Consider the following 23590-nt stretch of genomic DNA (forward strand, 5'->3'; position numbering starts at 1 on the left):
CCCTGTATTTTATATATGTCTTTTTTTTTCTAATGAGGTACATCTGGGTGGCTCAGTCAGCTAAGCATCCGACTTCAGCTTTAGTATTAGTATTAAGTATTTAGTATTAAGTATTTAGTATTGGAAACTTTGTGAGACACGGCTTAACTTTAGATCTGATGGATATTCAGAAAATCACTCAGGTATAGTAAGTCTTCACCCATCATCACCCTGCAAAAATGCTCGTGACATTAAAACAATTCCAAGTTCACACATTTAATCCAACAACTTTGCTTGCAAGAGAAAACCTGATTTGGTGAATTTAGGTTCAAGTTCAATGCTGTCTGTACCTAAGCCTCACAACCACTGAAAGGCTTAAAGACTTTTTTACATCATCAAGTAACACTTAAACTTAAATCACTGTTGGTTCACGTGTTTCTTTTTTTTTTTTTTTTTAATTTTTTTTTTCAACGTTTTTTATTTATTTTTGGGACAGAGAGAGACAGAGCATGAATGGGGGAGGGGCAGAGAGAGAGAGGGAGACACAGAATCGGAAACAGGCTCCAGGCTCTGAGCCATCAGCCCAGAGCCCGACGCGGGGCTCGAACTCCCGGACCGCGAGATCGTGACCTGGCTGAAGTCGGACGCTTAACCGACTGCGCCACCCAGGCGCCCCAGGTTCACGTGTTTCTAAAAGGAAAACACAAAATGTACCTAATGTCAAATTATACAAGAGCTGGTAAGCAGCTCAAGAAAGCAGAAAAGCTTTTCAAAGAGCTGGATTGGACACCTGTGCTAGTCACCTGGAAACTTCCAAACAGGCCTGAGAGACCTCTGAATCAATTTCCACATCAAAAAAGTAATAATTTTCTTCCAGAAGTTTCTGGAAGTAGTAGGTTCTGTCCTACTAAGATAGCCGTGCCAGTTGAATAGGATGGGCTTTTATTTACATGACTATTTACCTGAAGAAATGCCTCTCTTCCCGTACTAAGTGCTTAGGGTATTACAAAACACAGCTGATTTCTTTCTTCAGTATCCAGTTAATCAGGATTAAATACACACATACACACACGCTTTGGTGTTCTGCAGAGACAAGAAAACATATTACCCAATGTCTTCAGCTCAGCAGAGGCAGTACAAGATTTCATCACTGTCCCTGACTCCTATTATTTAAAAGGAGGCTCCAGAAGGCTCAGTAAAAACCTTCACGACTATTCACAGGTGCCAAGAAATGGTCAGAGATAAAATTCATAGTACTGAACTTCATTCTACATAATAAGGCACTGATTTCACTTATAATTAGCAATTCTGCATATGGTGATTTTAGATTTGAAGAGACAATGACGGTGTTTACCAGACATTTTACCAGACATAGTTTTGATTTCAAGTTTTATTTATATGTTTTTTCTTGCAATAAAATATACACACCATAAAATGTACTATTTTAACCATTTTAAGTAATTCATGGCATTAAGTACAATCACAATGCTGTGCAACCATCGTCATAACAGATATAATTTCGTGTAATGTGCAGAGCACAAATTTCAAACCTATGGTTATACAAATTTCTTAAGCAGTGCACTTGTATAACTTGTATAAAAATCATAAATTGGGGCAATACATATATGTAATTATAGTCAGCTTGATGCCTTGATTTTTAAATTGTTTACAACTTCTTCAGTTTTATGCTATGCAGTAAAATTCTCAACTTGTAAACTCAAAATCTTCTGTAATCTTCTCAATAAAATTAGCAGTACCACTTACAGAATATGAATTTCAGAACATGCCTTTCCACATTCATCCAATTGGTGTTTGTTTTTTTTTTCTCATTATTAATTCTTTGCTGCTTTATTAAAAGGCTAACTGCACGTTCTCCCACATTCACAAAGCTTCCATGTGTTCATGAGTTCTTTGATGGACAGTGAGATGTGTCTTCCGGTTAAAACATCTCCCACATGCACTACATTTGTTTTGTTGCTCTGCTGTAGGAGTTAAGTAATGTTTAAGGAGATGTGACTTCTTGATGAGGGCTTTTCCACAGTTCGTACACCCGTGGGGTCTCTCGCCTGTATGAATCCTCTGATGCATGACAAGCACTGAGGCTTTGCCACATTCTCTACATCTAGGATTTCTCTCCTATATGAAATCTAGAACGTTTATAAAGGGATGAACTGTACTCAAAGGTTTTCCCGCATTCCTTACATTCAAACGAGTTCTCGAGTGCATGAGATTTCACATGTTGGGTAAAGGAGGAGTTGTGAGTGAACAACTTCCCGCACGGATGGCATTCATAAGGCTTCTCTCTAGTGTGAAGTCTCTGGGGGACCACCAGTTGTGCTTCGTGCACAAATGCTTTCCCACAATCACTGCACACAAAGGATCTCTCTCCACTATGAATTCTTTGATGGGCTATAAGGTGTCCCTTACTGTTAAAGGCTTTCCCACAGTCATTGAATTCAAAGGGTTTTTTTCTCTTGTATGCTTTTTTTCATGTCTAACAAGACGAGACCTCTTTTGGAAGGCTTTCCCACATTCAGTGCAGCCAAAGCTTTTTTTCCTTCTGTGCTTTTTTCTCATGTCTAATAAGACAAAACTTGTTTTTGAAGGCTTTTCCACAGTCCTTGGATTCATAAGAATTTTCTCCGGTATAACTTTTATTATAACTAAGCCAGTGTGAATTAGGTTGCAGACTCTTTCCATTTGACTCACATTTATGTTGTGTTTGTCTTGAAGAAATAAATTTTATATTCAGGTTACGATTTTGGACTCTCTTCATGGTCAGTGTTTTCTTGAAGGGGAACATATCTTGATTCAAAAAATTGTCTTTGCTTCCCTCCTGTCTCTCTAGTGCATCATCAAGTAAGCAGATAACTTCTAAAAACGTATAAAATTAAACATTCCCAGTTACTCTTTCCAATCTCATGTTAGGAAAAGAAAAATTTTAAAGTCTATAATATCAACAAGGATGCCTATTCTGACCACTTCTATTCAACATAGTCCTAAAGCCCTAGCTAGACCAATTAGGTAAGAAAAAGAAATAAAGGCACCCAAACTGGAAAGGGAGGCATAAAGTATCTCTGTTCACAGATGGCATGATCTTATATGTAGAAAACCCTAAAGAACACACACACATACACACACACACACACACACACACACACACACAAACCTATTTAGAACTAATACACAAATTTGGCAAAGTTGCAGGATGCAAAGTCAATATACAAAAATCAGTTGTGTTTCCATACACTAAAACAAATAATCCAAAAAGGAAATTGAGAAAACAATTCTATAATAGCATCAGAAAGAATTAATTAGGAATAAACTTAACCAAGGAAGTGAAAGACTTCTATATGGACAACTACAAAATACTGCTGAAACTAAAGACAAGTAAACTGACTTCACAGACTAGAAGACTTAATATTGTTAAAAATGTCCATACTTCCCAAAGCGATCTACAGATTCAATACAATTCCAGGGGTATTTTTTGCAGAAATAGAAAAAAACAATTCTAGAATTCATATGGAACCACAAAGGACTCAAATCGTTAAAACATTCTTGAGAAAGAGAACAAAGCAGGAGACTTCATACTTCCTGATTGAAACCATATTTCAAAATTATAGTAATCAAAATAGTATAGTACTGGCATAAAGACAGGCACCTAGACCAATGGAACAGAAGAGAGAGCCCAGAAACAAACGCATGCATATATGGTCTTCAACAAGGAAGCCAAGACTACACAATGGGGAAAGGATGGTCTCTTCAACAAAGAGTGCTAGGGAAACCAGATATCCACATGTAAAAGAGTGAAATTGGACGCTAATCTTACACCACACACAAAAATCAACTCAAAATGTATTAGAGACTTAAATGTGAGACCTGAAACTATAAAACTCCTAGAAGAAAACACAGGGGGAAAGCTTTGTAAGGTTGGTCTTGGCAAGAGTTGTTGAATGACTCCAAAAGCATTGGCAACAAAAGCAAACAGACAACTGGAACCACATCAAATCCAAAGGCTTCGGTGCAGCAAAGGAGACAACCAACAAAGTGAAAAGGCAACCTACAGAATGGGAGAAAAAAATGTTTAAAAAACACTTTCCAGGTAAGAGGTTAATATCTCAAATCTGTAAGGAACCCCCACAACTCAATAGCAAAAAATGGGCAAAGGACGTTAATAGACCTGTCTCCAAAGGAGACATACAAATAAATGGTCAACAAGTACATGAAAAGATGCTCAACATCATTAATCATCAGGGAAATGCAAGTCAAAACCACAATAAGAGAACACCTCGCATCTGTTAGGATGTCTATTATAAACAACAACAACAACAGAAAATAACCAGTATTGGCACAAACACATGGAGATAATGGGACCTTGTGCACTGTTTGTGGGAATGTAAAATGGTACAACCACTGTGGGAAACACTATGGAGTTTCCTCAAAATACCAAAAAGGGAACCAACATATGATCCAGAAATCCCACTTCCAGACATTTATCAAAACAACTGAAAACAGGATTTCTAGAGATGTTTACACTCCCGTGTTCATTGCAGTATTGTTCACAATAGCCAAGAGTTAGAAACAATCTAATGTCAATTAAAAGGTAAAGGGATATGGGGCACCTGGGTGGCTCAGTAGGTTAAGCGGCTGACTTCGGCTCAGGTGATGATCTATCTCATAGTTTGTGGGTTTGAGCCCTGCGTCGGACTCTGTGCTGACAGCTCAGAGCCTGGAGCCTGCTTCACATTCTGTGTCTCCCTCTCTGTCCCTCCCTGTCTCGCGCGCTCTGTCTCTCTCTCAAAAATGAATAAACATTAAAAAAAAATTTTTTTTAAGGTAAAGGGATAAAGAAAATGTAGTATCTACATACATACTATTTAAAAAAAGAAGGAAATTGTATCATAACCTACAACATGGATGAACCCTGAGGGCATTAGGCCAAGTGAAATAAACCAGTCACAGAAGGATAAATACTGCAAGATTCCACTCATATGAGGAATTTAAAATAGTCAAACACGTAGATATAGAAGGTAGAACGGTGGTTGCCAGGGGCTGGGAGGGGTGGAGAGATGGGGAGTTGTCATTCAGGAGGTACAAAGTTTCAGTCACGCAAGATGAAAAGGCTCTAGAGATCTGCTGTTCAACGATGTGCGAACAGTTAACAAAATTGTACTGTACACATAAAAATCTGTCCAGAGGGTAGATCTCATATTCTGTGTTTTTTTACCACACACACACAAATCTCTCTTGGAGTCTACTTCCCCACTCTGGACAGCAAAACAAAAGAAATTTGTATTTGCCCTGCCCCTGGGCTTTAAGAAAAAATTGCTGAAATGGGGTCTTGTGGAAAACAATAATGACAAATAGCTTTTTCTATTTATAAACAAGACTTTCCAACCTGTGGAAGATGGTGAACCGGGAACAAGGTAAAGTTATAATGACAAAGGATGTTAGAAGGCACTCTTAACAAGGACACAAAGTTTTAAGCTCTGAGAACAGAAGAGCCATGTCAGAGAAATGAAAGGGTAATCAGAGAAGCAGACATAAAAGTATCATGGGGAAATGAGAAGATGTGGATTGGTTTGGAGAAGCTTAATAAGAGTCAAGGCCAACAACATCTAAAAACTAGATTATCCTGGGGGCCCCTGGGTGACTCAGTCGGTTAAGCGACTGACTTCAGCTCAGGTCATGATCTCGCAGTTCGTGAGTTTCAACCCTGTGTCTGGCTCTTATGCTGACAGCTCAGAGCCTGGAGCCTGTTTTGGATTCTGTGTCTCCCTCTTTGCCCCTCCCCCATGCTCTCCCTCTCTCTTTCTCTCTGTCAATAATAAATAAACATTAAATTAAAAGAAACAAGGTTATCCTGTTAGGATCTTCCTAATTTCCTTCATACAACTCTCTTTCTCCTTCCCCTGCACACAACCACCAAATGACTATGACACCATTAACTCCCTTTTATCCATAAGCACACTCCTATATCCTCTCAAATCATCCAAATCACGGCTGAGGCCTCTGTGTATAAAACTGTCCAACTCCACTTCCAGCTAGGATTCAGCCCCCAAAGCCTGCATATACCCAGGAACACAAGGAGAGGCCCGGAGGAACATTTGAGAGACCGGCCATAAATTTTTGTTTGCGTCTATCATCAGCTATTTCTACCACTTTTCATGACTTTGTCCTGAAAATTAACTGCTTTTTACAACCTCTTTCAATTTCCTAGATATAACACTCTCCAGAACCCTGCTTTGCCCATGACACCACACCCTTCAACTCAAAGTTTCCATTTTGGTTTCCACACTTATGATTTCTCTTAACTTTGGGGACCTGAAACACAAGGCTTCTAGTTTATAGCAACATTTGCCTTTATATATTTTGAGGTCAAGGTCAATTCTGATGGTTACCATGAAGTCAATGTAACCTTGTCCAATGTAACAAAATCACTGCCAAGCTCAAATCCCTACAAGGCTAAGTCCACTGATAATAATGTTAGGGAAATGGGGAGAAGATGGTTCTTCACTATTTCTGAGATTTGATTCCCTTCCATCAAGACGGAGTATTATTAGTGCAACACTCTAGACTCTTACCTCATTCCTTGTTTCTGAAAACCACACAATCTGACTACACTGTAAGAGCCAGACACACAGAAAATATCTGCGACCACGTTTAGGAAGGAAGAAGAATGAGGATTTGGGGAATTAAGAGAACAAAGCAAGGACCTACATAAAACAGGCAGCGTAGGAGCCCGGGCAGAGAGGAGAGGAGGGAGGTGGAAGCATAAACACACATTCTCTGTTTACGCTTCATGTCAAAGGGGATCAAGAGTCTGTGACCACTGACATTCAGGGCCAAACTCCGTAATGCTTTAGAATGTCCACAAGTCCCACAGGAAGGGCACTATGAGTACATGCTCAGTTACAGTGAAGAGTTAGTCACCACCCACTGTCCTTACCCACTGCGGTGAGGTTTCTAAAGTTCTCCAGCATCACATCCCAATACAAGGTTCTCTGATCACAGTCCAGCAGCTGCCACTCTTCTGGGGTGAAGTCCACAGCCACATCCTGGAATGTCACCGATCCCTGTAACGGCACATTCGTCTTTAACCTGTAGTGAGTACCGCTGGGGGAAGTGGAGGGGATTCAGAGCAATTGCTCTGATTATGTTCATTGTTCTCAGTCTGCAATAAGTTACACAGGGTAACTAAAAACTACTATGTACTAGACTCAGAATTAAAATTTGTGAGAGAACAAAATCATATTCAAATTGCCCCACTACATACACATATACACACATGTATATATACACACACACATATATATACATTCATATGTAACGGGGAGGTACAGAGGAAGAGAAGGAAAAAGAGAGAGAAAATATTAAGTTCACTGAGCATGGCCTTGGCCTCATGTATGCTTACATAAAAAGGACACCAAAAATGGTCATATGAAAACCCCTACCGCATTTATAACAAATCTCCTACATGATAAACACTTATCAAATTTTTTCTTTCATAGTACATGCGAGGCAAACCTTATCTATGGAATTGTTATGTCTTATTCTCTAGGACAAGGCCAATAATTCATTGACTGGCTACGTTTTTTCTGACTGACCAAGATTACTCACACATTTGCATTCAACATTACAGTGTGCAGACCCTATCACCTTCATATCAGCTTTCTAAGTGTGTGTTCAATTTAAATTTCTATCTATATTTTTCCTGTTTCTTATATACTTATACTTTCCCATTGCAGTATATGGATTCTGGTAAGTCACTGCAAATTCACTAGGAAACGAAGTGAAATTTGAATGAATAAATGGATGAACAGGTGGACAGATGGATAAGTGTCTTGCCTAGAAATTGGTCATTTTCTGGTGCTCATGGGAAAGGACGCAGATCTATGAAAACAAGACTAGGGGGATTTCTCTGCTTTTCCAGCCTAGAAATAAGTACAGCACTCATATGCCTGCTAGAATAGGCTACTGATGAATGAAATGAATGACTATTCAAACAAGTAACACAAGTCCACATTCTGGAAGCACCAACTTGTCCACTTTTTTTTTTTTTAATTTTTTAGTGTTTATTTATTTTTGAGACAATGCGAGAGACAGAGTGCAAGCAGTGGAGGGGCAGACAGAGGGAGACACAGAATCCGAAGTGGGCTCCAGGCTCTGAGTTGTCAGCCCAGAGCCTGACGCGGGGCTCAAACTCACGAGCCGTGAGACCATGACCTGAGCCAAAGTCGGACGCTTAACCGACTGAGCCACTCAGGCGCCCCACCAACTTGTCCACTTTTAATTCTGCTATGATCGTAGGAAAGTTGGACAAGGATGTGCTCTCTTGGGTAGATGTATACATTTCTTCCCATTGATATATTACAACTTATTGTTAATTTCTTATCTAAGGATTTCTTTTCACCCAGAAATTTATCCTAAAGAAATAAAAACGGACGGATACAAACATTAAAGTTTGGGCTCTGGAGCCAGGCAGCCTGGGTTCAAATTCAGCTACTCCTCTTACTAGCAGTGTGACCCTGATAGAGTTACCTTAACCACTCTGTATCTCACTTCTCTTATCTGCAAAATGCTGGTAATAATAGTACACGTCATAGGATTTTTATGACGATTAACTAAGTTAATACATGTAAAGCATTAAGAACAATATATGGCACATGGTAAGCACTCAATAAAATTGTAATTATTTTTAAAAATAAAAAAGGCAAGGAGAGATAAAAAGTAATGTTTTCACATCATTGCTTACAATATGAAAACACTGACAACAGCTTAAATGTCCGCTAATATGGTGTTGATTTTTCTAAAAATGCTATAGAAAGACATTGTTATGGAAAGAGGTTCCATTTATATTTGTAGGTGAAAAAAGTACATTAAAGTACATAATATGATCCTTCCCTGTGTTGTTTTTTTTTTATTTTTTTATTTAAAAAAAATTTTTTTTTCAACGTTTATTTATTTTTGGGACAGAGAGAGACAGAGCATGAACGGGGGAAGGGCAGAGAGAGAGGGAGACACAGAATCGGAAACAGGCTCCAGGCTCTGAGCTGTCAGCACAGAACCCGACGTGGGGCTCGAACTCACAGACCGCGAGATCATGACCTGAGCCAAAGTCGGCTGCTTAACCAACTGAGCCACCCAGGCGCCCCAAATTATTTATTTTTTAATATTTACTGTAGTGTTGTTGTTTTGAGAGACGGAGCATGAGTGGGGGAGGGGCAGAGAGAGAGGGAGACACAGAATCCTAAGCAGGCTCCAGGCTCTGAGCTGTCAGCACAGAGCTCGACGCGGGGCTCGAACTTGTGAACTGCGAGATCATGACCTGAGCCGAAGTCAGATGCTTAACCGACTGAGCCACTTAGGCGTCCCTCACTCTCTAAATTCTTTTAGGTCCCTGCCTACATGTCACTTAGCAGTGAAGCTTTTCTTGACCCCCTCATATAAAACAGCTTCTCTCACTGTCACCATCAGGCCATACACCCTTACTCCTTTTCCTCATACCACTTGCCACCAGGTGACAGGTTATTTGGTTTTTGCTTATTTCCTTCCACCAAAAGGGACTCTGCTTTGCTCAGTGTGGACTCTGTTTTGCTCACCAAGCAACAGAACGGTGTTTGGCTCACATCAGATACTTAGCAAATGTTTGCTGAATGCATTAATGGATGAACCGCTTTTAGTGCTGGTTCTCTCCTTGCTACGCATTTTCAAAAGAAACTTATTAAGCAACTTTGGCCCAAATGAACTGTGGGGCAGGAAAAAGTCAATGATCTGGGAATCAAAGACTGGACTGGCACCTGACTTAGCCACTAACAAGCTGTTTAGTTCCAGGCACTCAATCGCGATCTCCGGGCTAGTTTCATTCCTCCTTAAAATGAGGAAGCAGAACTAGAAGTTGCCTAAAAAATCTTCTGGCGCTACCAGTCTGTGATTACTCCGTAAACTCTTTCTGCATTTAGGCAAGGGGACAGAGAGAACCAGTACACCAAAAGGCAAAGGTAACAACTCCAACAGTTTGGAACCAGCCTTGAAAGAACCAATGGACCAATAGGAAATGAAAGGGATGCACTGGTGCTAATGTGTGTTTGTGAGAGCCCAGAGAGGGAGAGAAGGAGAGAAAGAAGGACGGGCAGGGGCAGGCAGATGGGGAGGGGAGGAGAGAAGGTGTTTAGGAAAGACACAATTTCTTCTGTAGCAGTTCTTGATTCTTCCTTCCCTTGATCATACCCTCAATTTCCTCCTGTGAGTTTCCTTCTCCTGTGGAGCCGGACCACATACACCCAACTCTCCATTTTTCTGTAATTCTCAGCTCTCTCCTCAAACACTTAGGACAACACCTCTGAAGCCACTCACTTGTAATGCCATGAGTCAAGGTCTACTCTCACCAGATAGGTGGGATGAAAGATGATTCCTGTCTCTCCTGAAATGGGATAAAAAGTCACAGGTCAGGAGAGTCTTCCCAGGATTAATCTCTTTCTTCTTTCCTTCTTCTAGAAAAGATGGACTGGAGGACAGAGAAGCAACTGGAACCTTCACTCTGGGCCCCAAGACTGTAAACTCACAATCATCTGTGGCCCTAGATTGGCCTTGCGTAGATTTTTTTTTTTTTTAACGTTTTATTTATTTTCGAGACAGACAGAGACAGAGCATGAACGGGGGAGGGTCAGAGAGAGGGAGACACAGAATCGGAAGCAGGCTCCAGGCTCTGAGCTCTGAGCCATCAGCCCAGAGCCCGACACGGGGCTTGAACTCACGGACCGCGAGATCATGACCTGGCTGAAGTCGGACGCTTAACCGACTGAGCCACCCAGGCGCCCCGGCCTTGTGTAGATTTTAACCAGGGCTGCTGGAAACTGAAACAGGCAGGTACATGCAAGAAGGACCCACAGGTTGCATTACAGTCTTCCTGCAGAGACACTAAGCGTTCTCTCAAAAACAAACAAACAAACAAACAAAAAACAATGATCCCAGGTCGAAATTCACTTAACCTTCACTCCTCTGAAAGAATACAAACTAACTTTATTGTTTCAGAGTACTATGCTGCAAAAAGGAATGAAATTTCAGGTAAAACTGCTCTGGGTTTGAACACCATCTCCTCCACTTACTACTAGCTGTGTGCTTTGAAGTAGGTAACTCCACATCTCTCTGTAAAATGATGAGGACCCTTAACAACGCTGAGTAACCATGATAAATAAATGCACTTTGAAAAGTGTTTAACAGTGTTTGGCTTTCGATATGCTGGCTCTCGTCTCCGCCACCTTGAGGGGGTTCACTGCAGTTTGAGAGTCAAAAGGCTCCTAGAATAAGGTGAGGGGCAGTTCAACGCCCAGGCGTGGGCTCCCTACGCAGTGCACAGCACCTACAACACGGCGACGCAAACAGATCCGCCGCACCCCAGCCAGACCTGGGCTCCACCCCAGGGCAGCGGGAGCCTCGTCCTTCCTCGGCTTTCTGAGTCACATGCTACCGTGCAGCGGGGTTACCTACAGTTTTTATTTCCTTTGCATGAACCAACACGCCGGTCTTTGCCCTTCAACTGTCCCTGCAGCCCTTCACGATCACTAGCAGCTCAGCAACCAAGCACGCCGAGGAACATAGGCCACTTCCGGAGGGCCCTCCTGCGCGTGCGCGGGAATAACAACGCGCCGAGATTTCGCAGGGTCTTCCCCGGCAAAGCCACCGGAGACTACATTTCCCACAAGGCTCGTGGAATTTACGTCGGCAAAGCCTTAGGGGTTTCCCCTTCATCTGGTGGAAATTTCTAGTTTGGTGGCACTTGAGCTTCATGGAGCGCTCTGGTTATATTGAAGAGACACGTGTATGTAATTTTGAGTTATTTATATAGAGATGACATATGGAAAATATATAGCATATCGACATGGCAAATAGGAAACGTAATTTATTGAAAGGAAAATGTATCATGGCCAAATGTGATTTCTTCTTTCATTTTCTTTTTAAAAACAAACTTATTTTAGCAACACAGGAATAACATAAATATGTTTTAATTTTAAATAATTTTTAAATATTAACTGTTTAATGTATTAGAGCCCTGCTAAAAAGGTTCTTTACTTCAGACAGCCTAATTATGAGTAAGTTTCAGTCTTTTTTATTACGGTCTTGCTGTAAAGTAACATTGGCAGTCCAATTTCAAGTTTCACTCAGGGAAAAGACTTTATAAAAAGAAAAGAGGGGCGCCTGGGTGGCGCAGTCGGTTAAGCGTCCGACTTCAGCCAGGTCACGATCTCGCGGTCCGTGAGTTCGAGCCCCGCGTCAGGCTCTGGGCTGATGGCTCGGAGCCTGGAGCCTGCTTCCGATTCTGTGTCTCCTTCTCTCTCTGCCCCTCCCCCCTTCATGCTCTGTGTCTCAAAAATAAATAAACTTTAAAAAATTTTTTAAAAAAAAAAAGGAAAAGAGAAGGATTACCTAATCATTTTTGGCTAGCTACAAAAAGGAGAGTGTATCTCTCAGGAATCAAGGTGGGGAAATGACTAGTTTCTAGAGCAAGTCTTAATCAATGAAAGCCATTTTAAAATTTCTTATTAGGAATGATAGTTTCTCCCAGAATTGTACCAGAATGATAATTTTCCCCATGCATTATAGTGTGCAAAACAAAAACAAAACCCTTTTGCCCAGAGTGGGTTTGAGACACTTTCTCTTTTACATGGTTTTTTATTTGTTTGTTTTCTGGTTTTTGCAGATCTTTTTACCTCAATCCTCTGCCCCCACCCTTTAAAATAAAATGTGTGGAGGCACCTGGGTGGCTCAGTCCGTTCAGCCTCCAACTTTGGCTCAGGTCATGATCTCACTGTTCATGAGGTTGAGCCCTGAGTGAGACTGCACACTGACATCACGGAGCCTGCTTGGGATTCTCTCTCTCCCTGTCTCTCTCTCTCTCTCTCTCTCTCTCTCTCTCTCTGCCCCTCCCCCATTCATACTCTCTCAAAAATAAATATACATAAAATAAAATGTGTGTATACTATCAGGCCTTATTGTAAGCATATATCTAATATTCATTCAACAAAAACATGTCGATCAAGCTCATGTTATGTACCAGGCATTGATTTAGGTGTGTACTAATGAACAAAACAGATGAAAATACCAGCCCTCGTGGAGCACTTGTTGTATTTTATTTGATACTAATAAATTTTTGATGAAAAACAGGATATTTCTCCTACAAATTACTTAATTACAAAGGGAAAAAAATGGTAATTTTGCAATGGAGAAACCTGGTAGATGCCACCTTAACCAAGTGATCAAAGTTAAAATTACCAGTAATGAAACAAGTCAACATTGTGCCTCCTGTCCTGAAATGTTGAGAATATCACTTATGTGATATACTTGCCGAAAATGCATTCCTTGAATCTAATTATGAGAAAACATCAGACCAACTAAACACGAGGGACATTCAACAAAATAACTGGCTTGTACTTTCCAAAAATAACAAAGTCATGAAAGATGTTGAAAGGATGAGGAATTATTTCAGATTAAGGGAATCTAAAGAAATGCAGTGGGAAAAGACCCTGAATAGCCAAAGTAATGTTGAAAAAGAAAATCAAAGTTGGAGGCATCACAATCCCGGACTTTAGCTTGTACTACAAAGCCGTAATCATCAAGACAGTATGGTATTGGCACAGAAACAGACACATAGACCAATCGAACAGAATAGAGAACCCAGAATTGGACCAAAAAATGTATGGCCAACTAATCTCTCATAGCAGGAAAGAGTATCCAATGGAAAAAAGACAGTCTCTTTAGCAAATGGCGCTGGGAAAACTGGACAGCAACATGTAAAAGAATGAAACTGGACCACTTTCTTATACCAGACACAAAAATAAACTCAAAATAGATGAAAGACCTAAATGTGAGACAGGAAACCATCAAAATCCTATAGGGGAAAACAGTCAACAACCTCTGACCTCAGCTGCAGCAACTTCTTACTCAACGCGTCTCCAGAGGCAAGGGAAATAAAAGCAAAAATGAACTATTGGGAATTCATCAAGATAAAAAGCTTCTGCACAGCAAGGGAAACAATAAACTAAAAGGCAACCAACGGAATGGGAGACGATATTTGCAAATGACGTATTGGATAAAGGGTTATAATCCAAAATCTATAAAGAATTTATCAAACTCAACACCTGAAAAACAAATAATCCAATGAAGAAATGGGCAGGAGACATGAATAGACACTTTTCAAAAGAAGAACATCCAGATGGCTAACAGACACATGAAAAGACGTTAAACATCACTCATCATCAAGGAAATACAAATCAAAACCACATTGAGATACCACTGCACCAGTCAGAGTGGCTAAAATGAACAACTCAGGCAATAATAGATGTTGGCAAGGATGTGGAGAAAGGGGAACCCTCTTGCACTGTTGGTGGGAATGCAAACTGGTGCAGCCACTCTGAAAAACAGTGTGGAGGCTCCTCAAAAAATTAAAAATAGAACCACCCTATGACCCAGCAGTAACACTACTAGGAATACACTACTAGGAATGTATCCAAAGGATACAGGAGTGCTGATTCATAGCCCCAATGTTTATAGCAGGGCTATCAACAATAGCCAAAGTATGGAAAGAGCCCAGATGTCCATCAACTGATGAATGGATCAAGATGATGTGGTATATATATACAATGGAATACTACTTGGCAATGAAAAAAAATGAAATCTTGACATTTGCAACAATGTGGATGGAACTGAAGGGTATTATGCTAAGTGAAATAAGTCAGTCAGAGAAAGATCTATGTTCTCACTAATACGTGGAATTTGAGAAACTTAATAGAAGACCATGGGGGAAGGGAAAGAAAAAAAATAGTCTGAGAGAAAAAAAACTGAGAGGGAGTCAAATCACAAGACTCTTAAATACAGAGAACAAACTGAGGGTTGACGGCGGGGCCAGGAGGGGAAAATGGTGATGACCATTGAGGAGGGCACTTGTTGGGATAAGGACTGAGTGTTATATATAAGTGATGAATCATGGGAATCTACTCCCGAAGCTAAGAGCACACTGTATACTCTGTGTGTTAGCTAACTTGACAATAAATTATATTTAAAAAAAATAAAAATAAAGTTATGCCACTAAAGAAATAAATTAAATAAATACATAAATCCATATGCTCTTTGTGAGAGAGAAAGAAAGAAAGAAAGAAAGAAAGAAAGAAAGAAAGAAAAAGAAAGGAAGAAAAGGAAAAAAGAAATGCAATGGTAATCCTGGTTTGGATCCTGGACTGGAAAAAAAAAAAATTGTTAAAAAGAACATTGTTGGTTTAAATACAATGTGGTATCTTGGATTGGATCGTAGAACAGAAAAAGGACATTTGTGGGGAAAGTAGTGAAATATGAATAAAGTGTAGAGTTTTTCTGCACTTTTCACTTTCCCTGATCTCTGTTGGATTTATTAAGTTCTCATTATTCCTCTCTTCAGATTTGTAAGTTACATATTCTATTTCTATGCTTTTCTACTCTTAATTTTTTACATCTTAGAAGGCCTAAATGTTCTTTTTTCTAGAACATGAAGACTCCTAAACTCAGATTTCCCTTTCCATTTTTTGTTTTCTCATTACATTTTTCATATTTGGTTCTTAAAAATTACCATATATAATCAGAAAAATGAACAGTTTCACTGGGGGAGGAAATGCCAATACACCATCTATGTATAAATAAAAGAGAGAAAAGGCATTTTGAATTATCTTTTTATAGAGTAAAACAAACAACAAACCCCCATACCTCGAGGTATGACAAACTGTAAAGAGGTGGTAAAAATCAAGGGATTTCTCACCTAAATTGTGCGTGGCTGTCTCAGCCACAGAGCACAAATAAACTAGGGAGTTCTGGGAATCCAAGATGTTTAGATGAGTCCAAGCATAGTTCTGTTTTTCTTCTTGCCAAAATTTTGTACAGCCTGACAGTGAGGTCAGTGGCAAAAGCTGTCTAGGAGGCAGTTTATATCTGTCCAGTACTGGAAATATTTTTTTCTACTAGTGCATTCCTACTTCCACTTACAGAAGGGAGCAAAATAGTTTATGAACCCCAGATTACATGCTTCCCGATATATTACAATTAAAACTCCCTTGTTTTATTCCCTTATCCCCAGAGCAGATCACCGCACACTTCTTGCCACGTTGACCCACACAGCTGCTCTTTCAAGGGGCCTCACATCATGCTGGCAACAGTAGAGCCCCCTACCGCCTCTCTTCCTCCTACTAGCTTTAAGTAGTTTGGAGTTTCTCAGATGAGAGATATGGGCTTGGGAAAGGGAGACAGGATGGGAATGGTAACACTAAGTAGGACAAAATGAGGATCTCGTGTAGGAAGTGAGAAAAACGTTGAGCTGAAAAAAAGGCAAGTCCTGTGACTATAAATACCTAAAGAATTTCCTGCATGGCTATCAAACTGATTCTGAAAGACAATTCCAAAAGAAAGGGGTTCCAGAAATTTTTGTAACTACGAGAGTAAAACCAGCCTGTAGGCTCCTGAAACACTTGGGGAGTATGAAAGAAAGAAGATATTCGGGGCATCTGGGTGGCTCAGTCGGTTGAGGGTCCGACTTCAGCTCAGGTCATGATCTCGCCGTTCATGAGTTTGAGCCTGGCATCCGGCTCTGTGCTGACAGTTCGGAGCCTGGAGCCTGCTTTGGATTGTGTCTCCGTCTCTGTCTGCCCCTCCCCCACTTGTGCTTTCTCGAAAATAAAAATTAAAAAAAGAAAGAAGATATTCAAGGTCACTTGTTAAAGATGGCAAGACAGGACCATTGCAATAGGTATAAGAACCACTGTATTGAGATTTCAATTGGGTAGAGAGATTGGTCTTAACTCTGAATACAGCATGGGCAAGTGGGAATTTATAGCAAAGGAGCAAGGTGGGAATCAATGGGTGGAAAATCAGAGGTAAGGAGGATTCTGGCTAAATCGACCTAACAAACGCGACTGTTGCTGAAGACAGGCCAGGGTGATGGATGGTAGAGGATGAGGAATCTGATCAAATACCAAGGGTAGGGAGTGCTGGTTAAACTGACTCCATGCGATTCTTGCTAAAACCATTTTACAAGGAAGTGCACAGAAGAGAAGGCCTAGGAGAAGGTGCAGGCGACTGATAAAAGTTTGGTCAAGCGAAGAATTCTTGTCAGTAGACAAGATTTAACTTAGTTCCGTAAGTTCTTGTGTGCTTGTTCAAAAAAGCACTATCTCTCACAATCATTACTCAATGTTACTCTTCAAAAAATGGCTAATGAAAGAAAAACAATGCAACAGTTATAACTCAGCTTAAACTTGAAAAGGCTTGATTTCCAAATTTAGGTTCAGGTTGTTTTGTCACTACTCAGGAAAAGGCATAAAGGTTTTTTGACATTATCAAGGAATACTGCGGATAGCAATTAAAAACTCCAGCTTAAATAATGGGTGGTTCATCCTTTTAAGGGACTATGCATGACTTACATAATATCACATTCCAAAGTGAAGTTGCTAAGGAGGGACACGCTCTCTGCAACTCAACGCCGCCTATGCTGTCACAAGGACAACTCCAGGCACCCCTAAGAGCTAAGCCTGTCTCAATTTCTTACGAGAAAACAAAAACAGACACAAAAACTCACTCCCCCAAAGTTGCAAAGTATCAGGACACCCTAGTCTATTAAAATCAAATACAGATGGTACCTCAGTTAAACATTACTTGAGCTGTGCTTACACCTTATGTAGATACACCAGTGAAAAAGAACACGAATGTGTGAAGGGCAAATGTTTTATTTACAAACTTATTTTCAACTGAATGCTTACCGTAATACAGAATACAAATGCCTTTCCCTCTCAATTGGTATATTGTTTGTTTTGCTGCTTACATACACAGGAAAACATCTTTTTAACAAGTTTTATAATTAAAGAGGAGACTGAGATTCAGTAACACTGCCTTGCCCATTAAAAGTGCCAGTAAATGGATGAAAATATTACTGAAATTCATACTTCGTATTAAACCACATTTTTTCACTTGCAGGTTTTTAGGATTGGAAGAAAAAATGGTATGTGCTTCACTCTTAACAGATATAATTTAATACGTAAACATTTTATACTCACACTTGCATATTTGATAATTTGTTATAAAAATAAAAATCAGAGACGGTAAATGTAGTTTTCACTAATTCCTTCATTAATTTATGCTACTTTTTAAGCTCCATGCTCTATTATTTATAAATCAATGTTTTCTGTGATCTTTTTAACACTTTATTATCACTTTCAGAACATGACTGGCATTATTTTTTTTATGGGAATCTACTTTGCCAAATCCAAATTGGTAGATTTGTCTTCACCATGAATTTTCGATTTAATAAGATTTATCTAATATTTAAGGCTTTGTCATATTCACAGCATGAATATTATGTATGAGTTTTCTGATGTACAATAAGATTTGACTTCTGGGAAAAAGCTTTCCCACATTTGTTACATTGATAGGGCTTTTCTCCTGTATGAGTTATCTGATGTCTAAGGAGATGTGACTTCTTGATGAAGGCTTTGCCACATTCAATACACCCATATGGTTTCTCTCCTGTATGAATTCTTTGATGCGTAACAAGCACAGATGTGTTACCAAAGGCTTTGCCACATACGATACATCGGTAGGGTTTCTCTCCTGTATGAAATCTAGAATGTTTATAAAGGGATGAGCTATACCTGAAGGTTTTCCCACATTCTTTACATTCAAACGAGTTTTCGAGTGTATGAGATTTCACATGTTGGGTAAAGGAAGAGTTCCAAGTGAATGACTTCCCACACTGATGGCATTCATAAGGCTTCTCTCCAGTGTGAAGTCTCTGGTGGACCACCAGTTGTGCTCTGTACATAAATGCTTTCCCACAATCACTGCACACAAAGGCTCCCTCTCCATTATGGATTTTCTGATGAGATGTAAGGTGAGACTTCCTGCTATAGGCTTTCCCACAGTCGTTGCATTCAAAGGGCTTTTTTCTTGTATGATTTTTTTCATGTCTAATGAAATGAAACTTCTTTTTGAAGGTTTTCCCACATTGAGTGCATTCATAAGAGTTTTCTCCAGTATAGTATGTATTATAATTAAGTAAATCTAAAGTAGACTGCACACTCTTCCCATATGATTTACATTCATATGGTTTTTTTCTTGTAGGATTAAGGCTTGTGCTCATGTTATAACCATGGAGTCTCTCCATAGTCAGAATTTTATTGAAGGTGAACAAAACTGAATTCAAAAAATTGTCTTTGCTTTCTTGGTTCTTCTCTGATTCATCAACAAGTAGCCAATCAGCTTCTAAAAAGGAGTACAATAAGACATGCCTCGTTAATTTTTTCCATCAACAGTTATTGAAAGAAACATGATTTCAAATCTAGTATCTAATTCTGAAATAAATCCTGTATTTGCCTTGCTCTTGAGCTTTAAGAATAAAACTGCTGAAGAGGAAATGGGAGCAGATGAATGACAATAATGAGAACAGATGGCTTATCTTGTGACCTACGGAAAGACAGTTAAATAGGCACAAGTTACAGTGAGTAGGGCACAAAGGAAGTCAAAAGGTTGCTCAACATTGATGCATGGTTATCTCACAGAATGGAGACCTACTGCAGGGATCTACCAATGGATGAGTGACCAGAGGAACAAGAGACTCTGGAGTTAAGGGAAAATATCAGAGGAAAAACCAGATCTGGAGGCAGCAGATCAGAATCAGAGTCCCCACCACCCCGGTCCTAGATTACCCTGGTAGGACAGCTCCCCATTTCCCTCATTCACATCTCTTTCTCCTCTTAATCACCTGGCACAATGGCAGTTACCTTCAAGAACATTCTTACATCTCCAGTCCTCCAACTCCATCCAAATCACAGGTGAGACATGTCTGCAGAGGGCACCAATCTACAACAGCTGGGATTCATTCTCCTGTGTCCTTGGAAGCCCAGGCATAGATTCTGTCTGCTTGCTATTGCTTTTATTCTGGTTGGGTTTCTATATATGACAACTATTTGTTGTATTTTTATTTGACAAGTACAGTTTTTACATTTTCTTTCAATCTACCCAACAACCTAGTCCTTAGAAAGCTGAAGTCACTTTATCCTGAAGTTACATTTTTTCATTCCTATCCTCAAGACACTACAAATCCCCAGTCGATCTCTCCACTAAAAAAGGGGGGAGGGTGCCTGACTGGCTCAATTGGAGGAGCACATGGCTCTTGATCTTGGGGTCATGAGTTTGAGCCTCATATTGTGTGTAGAAACTGCTTAAATAAATAAACTTAAAAAAAGAGGGAGAAGGAGTTATATCCCCCCTCCTGAATTTCTCTCCTTGTGGAGTGTTAGTACAACACTCCAGCTTTCAACCTCACGCCTTCTTCTCTGTGGAGCTGCTCCAAGCAGTGGGCTATAGCCACCGGTACACATTTTTTTTTTTAATTTTCTTAACATTTATTCATTTTTGAGAGACAGAGAGAGACAGAGTGTGAGCGGGGGAGGGGCAGAGAGCGAGGGAGACAGAATCCGAAGCAGGCTCTGGGCTCCGAGCTGTCAGCACAGAGCCCGATGTGGGGCTCAAACTCACCAGCAGAGAGATCATGACCTGAGCTGAAGTCGGACACTCAACCGACTAAGCCACCCAGGCACCCCTTCGGTACACATTTCTTTACGCAGAGTGAAGTTCCTGTCTTCTTTCCTCGCTGCTTCAACTAATGGGAAGCAGCGTCCTGGGTTCCCTCAACTAATAGTAACCAACTGAAATATCCAGGGCAATCAGCCTGGTGAACAAAACTATACATTATAATGAATTCATTCATGGTATCTAAGCACGCATTTTTCCAGTCCTGAACAAATACCTTCTGTTCCAAGAATTCTAGACTCTAAATAATTACAATATTTTGCTCATGTTCCTTTCCCATCTTAACTTGCTCTACCTCATCACCTCTCACCCTATTTAGTACTTACATATTCTTTAGGGAGGAGCCATTGTTCCATAATCTCAAAAAATGACTCCTCTCATCTTTTGCATACTTTAACTTTAAGCTCCATTTTCTCTGAACTTCCAGGACAGTCCCACTGCTGCCCGAAACCACTCATTCTGACAATTAGCTAGAAAAAAACTGCAATGTTATTGTACATCCAACAAATCTTCCACACTCATAAAATTTTAAAATATCTGATATGGCTGTTTTGCCTCTCAACTACAATTTTCACACCTTGGCAAATGGTAATGGGTTTTTTTGCTTTCTTTGAATCCTCCTCAGGAAACGTAAAAAAAGCCTCACCGAAAGAATAAGAAGCATCCCACAGTGCCTGACTTTACAACAGTAAATTAATGAAATGTTCGTTAAATATCCAGTGTGTGCTCAGCAATGGTATAAAAACAAAAGATGATATAGGACTTTCTCTTCAGGGCATTATCATGAGAAAAGATGTCTTAAGAGCACACAGGGTTTAAAAAAAAATTTTTTTTAACATTTATTTATTGTTGAGAGACAGAGAGAGAGCACGAGCAGGAGAAGGGCAAAAGAGAGAGGGAGACACAGAATCCAAAGCAGGCTCCAGGCTCTGAGCTGTCAGCACTGAGCCCAACGCGGGGCTTGAACCCACGAACCGTGAGATCGTGACCTGAGCCAAAGTTGGACACGTAACCAATTGAGCCACCCAGGTGCCCCATGAGCATACAGGGTTTTAAATTGGTGCAGACACCCTGGAAAATAGTATGAAGGTTCCTTAAAAAATTAAAAATAGAACTACCCTACGACCCAGCAGTTACACTACTAAGTATTTAGCCAAGGGATACAGGTGTGCTGTTTCAAAGGCAGCACATACACCCCAATGTTTACAGCAGTGCTATTGACAATAACCAAAGTATGGAAAAGGCCCAAATGTCCATGGACAGATGAATGGATAAAGATGTGGTATATATATACAATGAAGTATTACTCAGCAATCAAAAAGAATGAAATCTTGCCATTTGCAACTATGTGGATGGAACTAGAGGGTATTATGCTAAGCGAAATTAGTCAGAGAAAGACAAGTATCATATGACTTCACTCATATGAGGACTTTAAGACACAGAACAGATGAACATAAGGGAAGGGAAGCAAAAATAATATAAAAACAGGGAGGGGTCAAAACATCAGAGACTCTTAAATACAGAGAACAAACTGAGGGCTGCTGGAGGGGTTGTAGGTGGGGGAATGGGCTAAATGGGCAAGGGGCATTAAGGCACACACTTGTTGGGATGAGCACTGGGTGTTATACACAGGGGATGAATCACTGGAATCTACTCCTGAAATCATTATTGCACTACATGCTAACTTGGATGTAAATTTTAAAAAATAATAATAAATAAATAAATAAATAAAGTTTTAAAAAAATCTAAAAGAATATATGTCAAGTTTTCATGAAAGAGCCATAGTAGAGCTGGGACGGAGCTTCAAAGAAGGTAAAGATTAACACAGGCTGGAGTTATCATGAAAGAGGAGAACACTGAATTCAGACTTAGTAGCATGCTGGTTTTAGAGCACACCAGTATCAAAAGAACTGACACACAGAAGAAAATCGTGTACAAAGTTCACTAAAGAGCCCAACTGCCATGGAATAGGGAAAAGATGGACCATTCCAGATAAACAGAATGGGATCACCTTAAAGAGACCTTAAAGGCCATTTAAGTATCACTTAACAAAGGTTATAAAGGAATAACTCCTGCTAATTTGTCAGAAGAGTGACTCAGAAAATGAAATGATTTGGATAAATCTTGCAGGAACATCTAATATAAAACAGAAAATAGAACAGAATTGGCAATATAGAATCATGAATGGCCTAGACACCATAGCAGGAGTTAAAATTCACTTGGTTTGTATTAGAAGTTGGGGTCCCAGGAATGTAAAATACACTTAATTGGTGTCTTAATCATTTGAAACATACTTCTTTTACGGGCTCTGTGGAAAAAGAAAATTTTATTTTAAATCAGTCTTGGATAACCTAATAATTGAAATCACCGGTAATAAGTCTAACGGTATTTAAGGAAACACTCGTGACACAGAAAAGCTAAGTTGCTTACCGCAGTGATTCAGAGACTGCAAAGCAGCAGGCCAGTCATTATCCTTGATTATAATTTAAAGAGAAAGGTGAAGGTCCAAGCATATTAAATATTGGTTACTATGAAAAAACGGAGATTAAAGCCAGGTGGGGAAAATTACGGAATGGGAAGTTGGAGAGGCACAGATAGCACAAAGAAAATCATGCGAGTTCTTCAGAGGGATGCCGTTTCTGAAGGAGTTACTGTGGGAGAAGTTCTGGAGAGAGACACGAAGGCAAGAAACAAAGGTGGATAAGCAGGAAGTGAGGGTGAGGGCAGATTAGCGAGGAACCAACTCAAACGAAGTTGGAGAATTTCCAAATGACATCAGTATCACCAAGTGAAGCAGACAGATGCACTATAAGGTAGATACCCCAAGTCAGCAGTGAGATGAAAGATGAGCAAGGTGGGGTACAGAGATGGGGCATATGCTATAAGGTTTTTTGGGGTTTTTTTTTTTTGAAAAGAGGAATAATTAGAGCATAATGTTCCTATAAGTTTTAAAATAAAAATCTCTTTAAAAAATTAAACAAAAAAAATAAAAATAAAAATAGCCAACATA

At 39.9% G+C, this 23590-nt stretch overlaps 2 protein-coding genes and 1 pseudogene across 5 annotated transcripts in view; all 3 read right to left on the reverse strand.

Moving 5' to 3' along the window:
* Nucleotides 1-1354: 1354 nt before the first annotated feature.
* Nucleotides 1355-2512, reverse strand: LOC125171768 (zinc finger protein 684-like; annotated as a pseudogene).
* On the reverse strand, nucleotides 2453-11582 carry LOC125172991 (zinc finger protein 684-like). Its single transcript, XM_047871710.1, has 4 exons — nucleotides 11470-11582; nucleotides 10336-10402; nucleotides 6929-7055; nucleotides 2453-2853 (listed from the first exon to the last, which is right to left on the reverse strand). Exons 2-4 carry the CDS (start codon nucleotides 10345-10347, stop codon nucleotides 2513-2515), a joined length of 480 nt encoding a protein of 159 aa, XP_047727666.1. The 5' UTR covers nucleotides 10348-10402; nucleotides 11470-11582; the 3' UTR covers nucleotides 2453-2512.
* A 6120-nt stretch (nucleotides 11583-17702) lies between these two features.
* Nucleotides 17703-23590, reverse strand: part of LOC125172989 (zinc finger protein 684-like) — a 29904-nt gene continuing 24016 nt past the window's right edge. For 3 of the 4 annotated variants that reach the window (XM_047871704.1, XM_047871705.1, XM_047871706.1), the window contains one exon: nucleotides 17703-19251. In XM_047871704.1, the coding sequence (XP_047727660.1) occupies nucleotides 18347-19251 (905 nt within the window). In that variant the 3' untranslated portion in view covers nucleotides 17703-18346. Of the gene's footprint in view, nucleotides 19252-19769; nucleotides 21438-23590 lie in introns of those variants that run through there. The other variant, XM_047871707.1, reaches the window with a different exon arrangement.

Source organism: Prionailurus viverrinus, chromosome C1 (assembly GCF_022837055.1).
Source record: "Prionailurus viverrinus isolate Anna chromosome C1, UM_Priviv_1.0, whole genome shotgun sequence".
NCBI classification, from domain to species: domain Eukaryota; kingdom Metazoa; phylum Chordata; class Mammalia; order Carnivora; family Felidae; genus Prionailurus; species Prionailurus viverrinus.